At 38.5% G+C, this 14,344-nt stretch overlaps 1 protein-coding gene across 9 annotated transcripts in view; it reads left to right on the top strand.

Moving 5' to 3' along the window:
- The first annotated feature begins 67 nt into the window (after positions 1 to 67).
- The window catches only part of DARS2 (aspartyl-tRNA synthetase 2, mitochondrial), a 31,900-nt gene continuing 17,623 nt past the window's right edge, over positions 68 to 14,344 (top strand). For 2 of the 9 annotated variants that reach the window (XR_008685060.2, XM_055419211.2), the window contains exons 1-11: positions 77 to 824; positions 1,666 to 1,765; positions 3,178 to 3,244; positions 5,098 to 5,199; positions 5,565 to 5,678; positions 7,117 to 7,240; positions 7,992 to 8,038; positions 10,177 to 10,283; positions 11,078 to 11,147; positions 11,896 to 12,075; positions 13,584 to 13,691. Coding sequence is in view for 8 of the 9 variants with exons in the window: in XM_055419211.2 (XP_055275186.1) it covers positions 704 to 824; positions 1,666 to 1,765; positions 3,178 to 3,244; positions 5,098 to 5,199; positions 5,565 to 5,678; positions 7,117 to 7,240; positions 7,992 to 8,038; positions 10,177 to 10,283; positions 11,078 to 11,147; positions 11,896 to 12,075; positions 13,584 to 13,691 (1,140 nt within the window). In the remaining variant the exon portion in view is untranslated. Of the gene's footprint in view, positions 825 to 1,665; positions 1,776 to 3,177; positions 3,245 to 5,097; positions 5,200 to 5,564; positions 5,679 to 7,116; positions 7,241 to 7,991; positions 8,039 to 10,176; positions 10,284 to 11,077; positions 11,148 to 11,895; positions 12,076 to 13,583; positions 13,692 to 14,344 lie in introns of all 9 variants that reach the window. The other 7 variants (XM_055419213.2, XM_055419212.2, XM_055419221.2 and 4 more) reach the window with 7 other exon arrangements.

The raw sequence follows: 14,344 nt of genomic DNA, 5'->3' as shown, positions 1-14,344 counted from the left end.
TACCGGCGTTAAGCATTCCTTCAAATTTCCTCCCGTAGTAAAGATGGCTGCGACAACACCCTTCCCCTGCCCCGCTCTCTGATTGGTTGACTCCTTCTACCGTAATTTCGGTTCGTCGCGGGGTGGGCTAAGGAGTGCATGGCGCCCAGCGGCATGAGTGTGAGGTTTCAGGCCCTAGAAACATCGTGGATTTGCTTGCCTTCCTCCTGAAGACCAGATGTCGGCCGACAGATTTGGGAGGTTTGAAATGCGGGGCTGATTTCTCCCGTTTTCCGGTTCTCCCCGCGGGAACCTTCAGGAAAGCGTGGAAAGACGGGAAGAGCGTGAGCCTGCTGACCGGCCCCTTGCTGCCTTTGCACGGTCGTGGTGTCACGCCTTGCGCTGCTGTATGGATTCATTCGCTTGTCGCTTCTGGCCTACCTTTGTTAATAGAAGTGCAAACGGATGCATTGAGAAGGGGGAAAGGGTATTAAAAGATCTTTACCCTACTCACCTTCCCCAAAGGCCCCAAAGACTTTGCAGATTTATCTAGTTTACCTACACGAGCGTTTGAATGTTCAGCAGACAAGGGCTTCAATATTAAAAACAGTGGGAACTCCTGGCGTTTTAAGGGATTTGTTACAGTTCCTAAACTGACTTTTGACCACCATCCAACACCTGCAGCGTGAGATCCCTGAGCGTCTTACCATCCTGCGGCTCCAACATGTTCTGTTGGTTAAGTCGACTGTGCAGGGGATTATCCACACCCACCAGAAGGACCACCCAGTTGATCTGGAGTTCTGCCTCCCGAAGTCTGGTACTGAGTTCACAGAGGAAAATTCCAGGTGAATGCAGTATGGAGCTTTGTCCTCTGAACAGCACTGCCTCTTGTTCTCTTCAGCCAGAGTGCTTTATTCCATTTCCCCCAAGTCTTGACTGGCTCGCTCTATGTATGAAGTGAGGTGAAAGTCGCTCAGTCGTGTCCGACTCTTTGCGACCCCATGGAGTTCTCCAGGCCGGTATGCTAGAATGGGTAACCTTTCCCTTCTCCAGGGAATCTTCCCAACCCAGGGATCGAACCTAGGTCTCGCGCGTTGCGGGCAGATTCTTTACCCACTGAGCCATTAGGGAAGCCCAAGCTTTATGTGTAGAAACACATTATTCACCCTCTTCCTTTTTTATTTTTTCCCTTGGAGTTTAAAAAGACCAGTAGAGTAACCACATGAATAGTCTATTCATTTAGTTGATGTCTAAATAAGAAGCCTAAAATATTCTTGCATACTTGAGAATACTTTAAATAGGGTTTTCTAGTGTACAAGTGACTGATTCACTCTAGATTCATATACTAAAACCAGTTACTGCACCAACAAACTTCTGTAATTTCCAGGACTTTTACTTCATTTGAGGAAGAACGTGCACTATTAAGAACAGATCAGTGCAAATGTTGAGTGATCAAAAATATTTATAGTCTTAGGAGGCAAAATTTTACATTGAGAGTTATTCACTTGGATTTTGACACATTTGCAGGCAGTTTTAATAGTGATTGAGCCCTCCATTCTTCAACTTTAGATTTTATCCATTGACATGAAATACCAAAGATGGTATGATTTGAGAGTCTATTCTCAGAAATTTGCAAATGATATATTTTTAATCTTGTCTTTCTCCCCCCCCACCTTTTTTTTAAAGAACTCAGTAGCTTTGTTGCCCGGACCAACACGTGTGGAGAGTTACGTTCTTCTCACTTAGGCCAAGAAGTCACCTTGTGTGGATGGATTCAGTTCCGAAGGTAGATAGAGGCAAGTGGTGTAAGAACACATGATGATGGTTTTCCCAAGGCAATTTCAAACCTTTATTAATTTTTAACCGTCAGAAGAATAAAAGTTTTGCAACTCTTGCAGGATTCTCAGAAGTCATTGAGTTTTCAGTTTTATTTTGTTTTGAAAGACTCAAATAGTGTCACTCAGTAAGTACCAGTAACATCTGTTGAAGGGTATAATAATGAAGTGTGATCCACCAGAGGACAGAAATGTCCCTAAATTTACTAAGATTGAAGAGTTCCTAGGACCAGTAATTGGGAAAGCTGCTAAGCTTCAATAGCATAAAAAAGCATATTTTATTCTAAATTTAGGTAGAGTAAAGCCTAAAAATATGAACAATGATTCCTTGATGTTGAGTCCATTTTTTTGTTGTTTGGCTCTAGATTTCTAGAACATATGTGAATAGCACATTAATTCACAATGAAGAGCTCCAAAATACATAAGATTGTGTGACTTTCCTAAAAAATATGGATATTGGGTGGATATTTGACTCATACATTTGGTAACTTCTATCTCCTGAAATGAAAACCTGAGGAGGCTTTTCTGTACCTCCTCTTGGTACTAAAAACAATGTGAGAAATGTAGATTGAATGCTAAAATATTGGGATTTTGGGACCTTTTGATGGTTTGTAGAGGTTTAAGGTAGTAATAGACCTGTTTTAGAAAATTTTAGATTGCATCTCATATTTGGTGGTGGTGTTCAGTTGCTAAGTTGACCCCCATGGACTGCAACATGCCAGATTTCCTTGTCTTTCACTATCACCCAGGGTTTGCTCAAACACATGTCCATTGAGTCTTATATTTAGAAAAAGGTAAGATTTTATACTGCTGCATTTTAAAAAATGACCAATCAGATGTCTCTAATATCCTGAACTATTACTTTGGGATTTTAATATGTGGAAAGTTTCCAAATTTTGTTAAATTTTCTTATAAAGACTTCAGTTCAGTTCAGTCGCTCAGTTGTGTCCGACTCTTTGCGACCCCATGAATCACAGCACGTCAGGCCTCCCTGTCCATCACCAGCTCCCGGAGTTCACTCAGACTCATGTCCATCGAGTCGGTGATGCCATCCAGCCATCTCATTCTCTGTCATCCCTGTCTCCTCCCACCCCAAAATTTTTTAAATCTGCCTTTTTGTTAATAAGTCATCTGGATAGTATTAGTAAACTGTACATATAGCTAATAAAAGTTGATATTGCAAATAAAAAAAGTTTTTTCCTTAATAAGCTATGTAGGTAATTGCATGAATATAGATAGCTATGAAGCACAGTATTTATTATAAAAAAAGAATGTGAGAAATTGTATGTTTAGTTTGTTTTGCCTGCTTAAATTTTGGTCTCAGAGATTTTATCCTAATATGTTCATTTTCTTCATTAATCAGGCAAAATATCTTCCTGGTCCTAAGAGATTTCCATGGACTTGTTCAAGTTGTCATTCCCCAGGATGAGGTAATAGAAGGGTCCTCCTGTTATCTGAAAGTTTCTTTGATGCTTTGAAACAAAGCATGTTGTATCAGTATGCTTGAGGTTTTTGTTAAAACTACTGTAAGCAGCATTAAGACTGATGACAAACTGGGAAAAAATATGTGCAATTCATGTTACAGACAAAGGACTAATTTCTCTAATACCGAAAGGCTACTACAAATCAGTAAAAACATTTTTTAAGACCAGTGATCCAGTAGAAATATGAATGCAGAATATGAACATAAAATTTATAGAAAAGAAGATATAAATGGCTGTTTTTTTATATGTCTGTAGACATATGAAAATGTGCCAACTTCACTCATAGGCAGAAAAATGTGAATTAAGTTGCACAGAATTGGGGGATTCCCTGGCGGCCTAGTGGTTAGGATTCCAGGTTTTCACTGCCATGGCCCACGATTGAAGAACTGAGACCCTGCAAGCCATGAAGCATGACAAAAAAAAAAAAAAGTATACAGAATTGTTATTTTTGATGCATTAGATTGACAACACACAGTGTTTGGGAAAATAAATGCTCATACATTCCTGGAAGAAGTACAAATTGGCACGAGCACTATGGAGAGCAATTTGGTAATATCAAAATCATAAACGCATATATTCTTTGAACCATTCATTCCAGTTCCAATCAATTATCTTAAAGGTATCTTACAAACAGACCAACACAGATGCAAAATGACACAATATAATACCAGATTATTCATCGCTGAATTGTTTTTAATTGAAAGAAAGTTGGGAATAACTTAGATGTTCCCCAATAAAAGACTGGTATAAAAATTAACATACATCCTCACTGCAAGGAAAAGCTGGAAGAAGCTCTTTATATACTAATATGGGGAAAAAATCCACATTGTATTGTTAGATATGAAAACAGGATACAGAAGAGCATGTAGAGTGATATTATCTGTACTAAAAAGGGCGTGTGTGTGTGTGTGTGTGTGTTACGAAATGTACCTGAAAAGACACATAACGTTGAGTATCACTCAGGAGGGGAATTAAGGGGTGGAGGGAAAAGATAGGAAAGAGACTTTTCATTGTAGATATGTTTGTACCCTTTGAATCTGAGCCATGTGAAGTACTACCTGCTCCAGAAATAATTACCATTAAAATTAGATAATTCTCACCATGCTTCTTGGCCAACTGGTTTCTAATGTGGTAATATTTACAAATTTTTATGTGCCTGAAAAAATAAGATTTACTCAGTTAATGTTTGAATTAAGAGTCATGGGTTATCTTTCAGGTATCAGAGATGAGCATAGCTAACCTAGGAGAAGTCTTTCATTGCTCCTGGATTTAACTGTCCCTAAGTTTAACCCTGGGAGGGATTGGGGGCCGTAGGAGACGGGGACGACAGAGAATGAGATGGCTGGATGGCATCACCGACTCGATGGACATGAGTTTGAGTGAACTCTGGGAGTTGGTGATGGACAGGGAGGCCTGGCGTGCTGTGATTCATGGGGTCGCAGAGTCGGACACGACTGAGCGACTAAACTAACTAAGTTTAACCCTGGAGACAGTTGCCTTTAAAGTATGTGGGGCTTGTTTGCATTAATCATTCTTCTTACTTTCTCTTAGGGAAAAAGAAATTTAATTCTTAACTAATAGTTTTACATGCTCAGTTATATGGTGTCAAAATGGTGATTCAATTTACCAAATTCTTTTTTTTTTTTACCAAATTTTTTAGTAAAGTCATTAACGGCAACCCTGGTATTTATGATAATTAAGCTATGAGTATTAACATTTTTCTAAGCCATAATCTGGTTGCTGCAGAGTTCTTTAAGTTCACTTGTTTGTTGGAACTGTTTTTCCCTCTTACTCTGTAGTCTGCTGCTTCCGTGAAGAAGATTTTATGTGAAGCCCCCATGGAATCTGTGGTGCAAGTGTCTGGGACAGTAATTTCCCGACCTCCAGGACAAAAGAATCCAGTCAGTAATTTAGAAACTATTTAAATTTTACCTGTGTACATTTGCACTATCAACACATTCAAGCAACAGAGACTGTGTATCTATTAGATATCTAGCACTAAAGCTCTGCAGGTTCTACAGATAAACCTACAAATTTAAAAAATCATTACTGCGAACATAAGCACTTAAATAAGTATGCATGTTACGACATTTATTAATGAGCTCATCAGCCACAAAGATGCATAAAAACATCAGAGTCATACACAGACATTTATATTTTAGACTATGCATTATTAGCACCCCATGCATTTCACATATGTAAATAAATGCTTGCATTTCATAAATATTCATTGTGTACATGATTGATTGAATGATTTTTAAAACAGGTCTTTTCTCTCTCTAAGAAAATGCCAACAGGTGAGATTGAAATCAAAGTTAAGACAGCTAAACTTCTGAATTCCTGCAAGAAGCTGCCCTTTGAAATTAAGGACTTTATAAAGGTGCCATCCTCTGTTACTAATAAAATAGAGTGTCTAGAAAATGTTGGTAACCACCAAAGTGTTTTTGAAGTTTTAAGAAAAAGTTTTTCTACAAAATTAAACATTTTATTATAGCTATGTCATGAATTATTCTTCTAGTTTTACAATTTCCTGGTAAACTGTTCTTAAATATCAACATTTCATTAAGCTAGAATGTTTTTTCAGACAGTTGGAAACATGGTTGTCTTTAAGACTTAGGTGTCATTTTGTTCAAGTGTTTTTGTTGCTATGGTTTTATATTTTGAAAGGAAATTTATGTCTACCATTGGAATAGCCAAATGGCATATATTGAGTTTAAGTCTCTGACAATGCACATGTTAAGTTTAAGCCTCTAGCAATGATAAAATGTTTATAAATCATACAAATATGATTACTTTAAGATATTCGTTGAGAAAACTAGACAGCCCCGAATATGTAAGCCCAGCTAATTTTCAGCTTTGTGACAATTATCTACAATTGTCACAAATTATCTATAGCTACCTGTATAATACCTAATTTGTAAACTAACCTATAAAATATTTTTAAGTTAATTGCATGGCCACTTTGTCTTAGAGTTCCCAGTACTTGATATTTTAATTAGAAAAAGCAATATAATTAGAGTTGACTTTGTTATTGCGGTGGGGGGGGCGGAATGTGCAGTTTTCCCCTAGCTATAAGCTCTTAAAAAGAGAAGTGACAGATAGTTCTCCTATTTCTATTTTAGTATCAAAGAAATAATCTATTCTGGGGAAACGACTTTTTCTTTAAGTTGTCAGCACAAGAGGGAGGTAGAGATTTACCATCTTAAAAAATAAGCAGACCTCCTCATTATGTTCTTACTAGTACAGTTGTAGTGTCATCCTCTGTTCCCTTGCATTTCTTACACTTTTCCCATTCAGGTGATAAAGTCGTGGCTGTTTTTGGCTCTGCTGTTTATTTTTTAATAATCTTTGAAATCTTTACTTTTTCTGTGTTTTTAAGATCAAACTCCAGGCTTAAAAATGAATGGATAGAGTTCCCAGTGACCTAGTGGTTAGGATTCCAGAATCCTTTCATTGCCATGGCCCAGGTTCAATCCCTGGTTGGGGAACTGAGATTTCAATAAGCCACATGGTGTGGTCAAAAAAGAAAAAAAGAGGGGGGAAAAATAAATGGATACAAGTTTAGAAAAGTAGACAAATTTCAGTCAGTGAAGTCTGGTTCCCTGAAAAATGTAAAATCTGTACTAGTAACAAGCCTAGAAATTGTGGGAATTAAGGATGCTGGTGCATATACAACTGATCGAAGCTAAAGATAGAGCTAAAGTTTTTGAAAATTTAGTCTGTGTCTAAAGTTAATCTCTTTTTAATGTTTGAAACATATTTGAAATATTTTAATATTTGAAGCATATTTAAACATAAAAATCTTTAAATTTGTTTAGAAAACAGAGGCTCTTCGTTTGCAGTACCGCTACTTAGATTTGCGTAGTGTCCAAATGCAGTATAACCTGCGACTGAGATCCCAGATGGTCATGAAAATGCGGGAATATCTCTGCAATCTACACGGTAAGGAAAGAAACAGTAATTTCCATGTGTTTTATCCTAGAGCATAATTTAGTAACATAAAGCATATTTACTTCCCTACTGGGTCATAAATATAGACTTTTCAGGGTGATAGTGCCTGTGTACATTGGCTATATATTCCCCATCACATTAAAGGTGGACCAGCCCTTTGGTTGTTATCTGTAAGTTTTCTTAATTGTTTCTCATGCTTGTACATCATTTATTGGGAGCTCAGAAATGTCACATGAGGGACTTGCCTGGTGATTCAGTGTTAGGACTGCACTCCCAAAGCAGGGGGCCTAGGTTTGATCCCTGGTCAGGAAACTAGATCCCACATGCCCAAACTAAAACCTGAGGCAGCCAATTAAATAAAATTTAAGAAAAAAAGAAGAGGAAGAAGAAATGTCATGTGAATGAAACTAGACTCTTCAATCAGCCCTGGACTTTTTTCTACTATATTTGTGTTATATTTGCTATGCTAGCAGAACAGGAAACCAGAACAGTTCAATACACAAGAATCCATCAACAGAATTATTTCAGGACAAGAGTACAAACTTTATGAACAGAATAGAATTTTATTAAAATCTTCAGCTTCCCTCTTGAACTGGTATAAACCAGCATTAATGTGCTTGGTAACTTATTACAGTCAAAATTTCTAATTAAATGGTAGCCTCAGATTTGTTAGACTGTACTTGGTAAATTCATATTTGGTAAATTCCCATCTATTAAATTCTGACATTTCTCTCTTTTTTAGGTTTTGTGGATGTAGAAACACCAACATTATTCAAGAGGACTCCAGGGGTATGTATATTCCTTAAGTCAACCTACTAATAATGTCCTGTTAGTTATGAAACTGGACCACTTTGCTTTTATATTCCCTTAGTTCTAGTTCTTTTATTTTACTGCCTTAGGATGGTCACATTAACTAGGTATTTTTAGAGTTGAGCAAATAATATGGGTTAGTACTTTTAGTCAGAATCTTTTGATCCTATACATTTTCTTTCCATTGAGGTTTATAGCTGCCAATCAGTAATGAATTGGTTCTTTAAAACTAAATCACTTGTTCATTAAGATCTGACATTTCCAAACACTGGTATTTAAACAATCCATGGACTTATAAAATTATAGTTTAAATTTAGAAAAGCGTTAAGAATTACTTGCATAGGAACTGATGCACAAAATCCTTTTAGTTGGACTTCGTTGCTGGTCCAGTGGTTAAGAATCAGCCTGCCAGTGCTGGGACATGGATTCTATCACTGGTCCAGAAAGATTCTACACAACTAAGCACAACTAAGCCCATGTGCCGCAACTACGGAGCCCGTGCAACACACCTACTGAAATCTATGCACCCTGAGCCCATGCTGTGCAATTAGAGAAGCCACTGCAATGAGAAGCCTGCACACCACAACTGGAGAATAGCTCCTGCTTGCTGCAACTCAAGAAAACCACCACATAGCAACAAAGACCCAGCATAGCCAAAAATAATAAATAAATAAACAGGATTCCAAATTAAAAAACCTTTTAACTAGTAACAGAATTGGGCATTCATGTCAACAAGCATAATATTAAGTTGGAATCAAATTGCCAACATCCGCTGGATCATCAAAAAAGTAAGAGAGTTCCAGAAAAACATCTATTTCTGCTTTACTGACTATGCCAACGCCTTTGACTGTGTGAATCACAATAAACTGTGGAAAATTCTGAAAGAGATGGGAATACCAGACTACCTGACCTGCCTCTTGGGAAACCTATATGCAGGTCAGGAAGCAACAGTTAGAACTGGACATGGAACAACAGACTGGTTCCAAGTAGGAAAAGGAGTACATCAAGGCTGTATATTGTCACCCTGCTTTTAACTTTTATATGCAGAGTACATCATGAGAAACGCTGGGTTGGAGGAAGCACAAGCTGGAATCAAGATTGCCGGGAGAAATATCAATAACCTCAGATTTGCAGATGACACCACCCTTATGGCAGAAAGTGAAGAACTAAAGAGCCTCTTGATGAAAGTGAAAGAGGAGAGTGAAAAAGTTGGCTTAAAGCTCAATATTCAGACAACTAAGATCATGGCATCCAATCCCATCACTTCATGGCAAATAGATGGGGAAACAGTGGAAACAGTGTCAGACTGTATTTTTTTGGGCTCCAAAATCACTGCAGATGGTGACTGCAGCCATGAAATTAAAAGACGCTTACTCCTTGGAAGGAAAGTTATGACCAACCTAGATAGCATATTAAAAAGCAGAGACATTACTTTGCCAACAAAGGTCCGTCTCATCAAGGCTATGGTTTTTCCAGTGGTCATGTATGGATGTGAGAGTTGGACTATAATGAAAGCTGATCGCCGAAGAATTGATGCTTTTGAACTGTGGTGCTGGAGAAGGCTCTTGAGAGTCCCTTGGACTGCAAGGAGATCCAGCCAGTCCATCCTAAAGGAGATCAATCCTGAGTGTTCATTGGAAGGACTGATGCTAAAGCTGAAACTCTAATACTTTGGCCACCTGATTTTGAGAGCTGACTCATTTGAAAAGACCCTGATGCTGGGAAAGATTGAGGGCAGGAGGAGAAGGGGACGATGGAGAACGAGATGGTTGGATGGCATCACTGACTCGATGGACATGGGTTTGGGTGGACTCCGGGCATTGGTGATGGACTGGAGCCCTGGCGTGCTGCAGTCCATGGGGTCGTAAAGAGTTGGACACGACTGAGCAACTGAACTGAACTGAATATTAAGTATACTTAATACGTACAAATATTATTTAAAGCCTACTATGTGCAAACCATTTGGGGACTGAAGGATGAGTAAGAAATGAACTGTCATTGTGGGAACTTTGCCCTTTAGTTGATTTCATGAGGAACTGAAATATTGACTTCTACCAGTTGTTGGATATGTTTTTTTTTTTAATAATATTTCTGCACTCCCTCTCTCTCATTCAAAGGGTGCAAAAGAGTTTGTAATACCATCCAGGGAACCTGGAAAGTTTTATTCTCTCCCTCAGAGTCCTCAACAGTTTAAGCAGCTTCTGATGGTCGGTGGTCTAGACAGGTGAGCTTTCTTTATGCTAGCAGTGGTCAGAAAAAAGGAAAAGAGAGGGGAAAGAGGGAAAAGGAAACACAAAATTGTCTAATCTTTCAAAAGAAGGTTTGAAAATGTATGAGTTTGGAAAATACTTGTAAAATACCCTTAAAACGTGTAGTTATGTAAAGATTTATTAGGTATCCATCATGTACAAAGCTCTATGCTAATAGATGGGGCAAGGGGTCAAAAACAAAAAGAATAGGTTTTGCTCTCGAGCTGATGAATCTAATAAGATAAAACAGGACAATAAAACCAAGTGTGATGTAAACCCAAAATAAGTATGCTGAGAGTTGCAAACTGGTTGCATTAAGTAGTTGGAAATTATATTGTTTGGGGGAATATCATTAAAAACTTTGTGATCTAGGCCTTCTGGGACAGAGTTGCATTTCAGCAGGTGAAAATGAAAGTTGGAACATCTTAACCAAGGGAGGCTCAAGTGTATTCATGGAGCAGTGGGTATTTCAATTTGGCTGAGGCAAAGGAGTATGTATAAAGAAATATGGACTGTCCTGTGTGTCAGTCTAATATATGAACATCCAAAGGTGCCATTGTATATTTTTAAGACAATATACAGAGTAGTTAACTTCTCATGGGTCAACCATATGTCTGATTAGGTTAGAGCATCATTAAGAATTTTACAGTTTCTTACATTGTTTTAGTATTATTATTATTTCATAGCCTGCATTGCCAGGAACTATTAGGGGAAAGTGTGTGTGTGTTTCTAGAATCCTGACTGAATTAATGCTATTTTCCAATTGTAGATATTTTCAGGTTGCCCGATGTTATCGAGATGAAGGTTCGAGACCAGACAGACAGCCTGAATTTACTCAGGTACTTATATTCATTCGTCTCTTATTGATTCAGCCTTGCCACACCCAAGAATGTGGACAGAAATTATACTTTCTTCTCATTGCATTTTATCTATCAGATATTTAATTAAACCAACTTGTAGTTTAGGCATTAATTATTTAATTTTTGATCCATTTACAAAGAATATGGTCTCATGTTGATGTTTGACAGAAAACAACAAAATTCTGTAAAGCAGTTATCCTTCAATTAAAAAATAAATTTAAAAAAAGAATATGGTCATAAACTAAGGAAGGACAGATTCCTAAAGTGTTTCAATGATCATGATATGATAAAGTTCTTTAAAAAAATCTCTAAAACCAACGATTTTTTTGTGTTGATATTTAATCTGTAAACAGATCTAGTCAGTGTGAACAAAGCTATTATGATTTAGTTTCTATGTGATATCATATTAACCAGTGTAGGTGAAGCACAAAAACCATAAGATTTAGAGATGGACAGACATTAAGATCAAATACAGTTTAACTGCACACACTCAGAAGTCACTTACCTTCAGCCATGAGATAGTTGTGGGAACTAACCGTTTGATGTATACAGAGCATTAGCACAGTGCCTGGCACAAAACAGACACACTACAATATTTAACCTGCTCCCCCACGTATTAAGAACAGAATCCAATGGTAATTTGAAACAAGAGGAATACATAACTGTGTATATCCAGATTAATATGGTGGCTCTTCAAGTTAGTTTCTATATATTGTTTCGGTTTCAGATTGACATAGAGATGTCCTTTGTAGACCAGACGGGTGTCCAGAGTCTAATTGAGGGCTTGCTCCAGTATTCGTGGCCCAGTGACAAAGGTCCTGTGGTGGTCCCTTTTCCTTCTATGCCTTTTGCTGAGGCATTGGCCAGCTATGGAACTGATAAACCTGACACTCGCTTTGGGATGAAGGTACTCTTCTTCGCTTTTCCCAGGACTCTGTCCCCAAATGGTCCTGTAGTCAATTTTGATCCACTTTAACCTTTACAACCAGTTACACTGTTATATCATATTTTTTGCTGTTCCCTTAGCTTGTTACTTTTGTTGTTACCCAGCTACAGCAAGAGAGAACAATAGCATGTTAACATTACAATACCTTTTCTCTATCTACTGTATTCCAAGATCCATTTTCAAGAGCAAGGTTCTTGCTATGTTTTTACTACTGACAAGTTCTTAGTTATATGGATATGAATGGTAACTTGAAAGAAAAAAAAACTTACTCTTTCCTCTAGAACTTTTCTTAAGCTAAAATGGCACTTGGAAGGCAAATGATTAAGGGTTATTTATTCTCTTTCCCCGGAGAAGGCAATGGCAAGCCACTCCAGTCCTCTTGCCTAGAAAATCCCATGGATGGAGGAGCCTGGTAGGCTGCAGTCCGTGGGGTCGCTAAGGGTCGGACACGACTGAGCGACTTCACTTTCACACATTGGAGAAGGAAATGGCAGCCCGCTCCGGTGTTCTTGCCTGGAGAATCCCAGGGATGGGGGAGCCTGGTGGGCTTCCGTCTATGGGGTCACACAGAGTCGGACACGACTGAAGTGACTTAGCAGCAGCAGCAGCAGCATTCTCTTTCCCTGGTGCGATGAGTTGACTCACTGGAAAAGAGTCTGATGCTGGGAGGGATTGGGGGTGGGAGGAGACGGGAACGACGGAGAGTGAGATGGCTGGATGGCATCACCGACTCGATGGACATGAGTTTGAGTGAACTCCGGGAGTTGGTGATGGACAGGGAGGCCTGGCGTGCTGTGATTCATGGGGTCGCAAAGAGTCGGACACGACTGAGCGACTGAACTGAACTGAACTGGTCTATAAAGAGCTCAAACATGGGAAATGTTTATTCACAGAGCAGTTTCCCTTAGGAAGCCTCTTTTTATTTTCTGCAACAGTTCTTCATTGCTGTAATGCTGATGACATTTATCTCGGTTCTCAGTGTAGATTCCTTAGAAACTGAATTCTGCCTGGTCTACAAATAGGCAGCGCTTAATTCTTATAATGAAAAAAATGTAACACAGAAAAAGTTATACCTACCTGATTACAGCAGCCAGGTTAACTACTCCTTCTTTCTTTTGTAATATGAAATGGTGGTTCTTCTTAAGTTAGGCTGCCTAAGTTAAATTCTGGCTCTGCTACGTACTGGCTGTGTTATCTTGGGCAAGTCATTTCTTTGTGCCTTGGTTTCCTCTTTATTAAATGGGGATAATAAGAGGGCCTACCTCATATTCTTGTTGTACAGATGAAATGAACTATTAATAATACATTAGTACCTTAACATTTTTATGGTGCCCAACCTGCAGTAAACACCGGATGAATGTGCTCTGTAAATGTTAAGATCTATTCTCCTCTTTAAAACCTTGTTTGTAAAAGGTTTTGTGATAAAAATGACCTCACGTTGAGTTACCTTCTTCTCGTCTATTTTCCAGATTGTAGATATCAGTGACATGTTCAGAAACACAGAAGTTGGATTTCTCCAAGATGCCCTTAGTAAACCCCAAGGAACTGTCAAAGCCATATGTATCCGTAAAGGAGCAGTAAGTGGAGCCAATTCTATGTCTTCTCTAGAATGTATATTTGGAAAGTAAATATGTTCAACATTGGCACATTTAAGCTTCAGAGAGGAACATTCTCTTTAAATAAAAATGTAATTTGTCAGATAGAGTCTAATAATGTCTCTGGAAGCAGAAGACATTAAGAGGTGGCAAGAATACACAAAACTATACAAAAAAGATCTTCATGACCCAGATAATCAGGATAGTGTGATCACTCACCTAGAGCCAGACATCCTGGGATGTGAAGTCAAGTGAGCCTTAGGCAGTATCACTACGAACAAAGCTAGTGGAAGTGATGGAATTCCAGTTGAGCTATTTCAAATTCTCAAAGATGATGCTGTGAAAGTGCTGCACTGAATATGCCAGCAAATTTGGAAAACTCAGCAGTGGCCACAGGACTGGAAAAGGTCAGTTTTCATTCCAATACCAAAGAAAGTCAATGCCAAAGAATGCTCAAACTACCACACAATTGCACTCATCTCACACATAGCAAAGTAATGCTCAAAATTCTCCAAGCCAGGCATCAGCAATATGTGAACCGTGAACTTCCAGATGTTCAAGCTGGTTTTAGAAAAGGCAGAGGAACCAGAGATCAAATTGCCAGCATCCACTGGATCATCAAAAAAGCAAGAGAG

This window comes from Moschus berezovskii, chromosome 17 (genome assembly GCF_049115385.1).
Source record: "Moschus berezovskii isolate FMDL1 chromosome 17, NW_MosBer_1.0, whole genome shotgun sequence".
Taxonomy (NCBI): Eukaryota; Metazoa; Chordata; class Mammalia; order Artiodactyla; family Moschidae; genus Moschus; species Moschus berezovskii.
The sequence above is the reverse complement of the archived record's forward strand: the minus strand, read 5'-3'. Positions and strand labels throughout refer to the sequence as shown.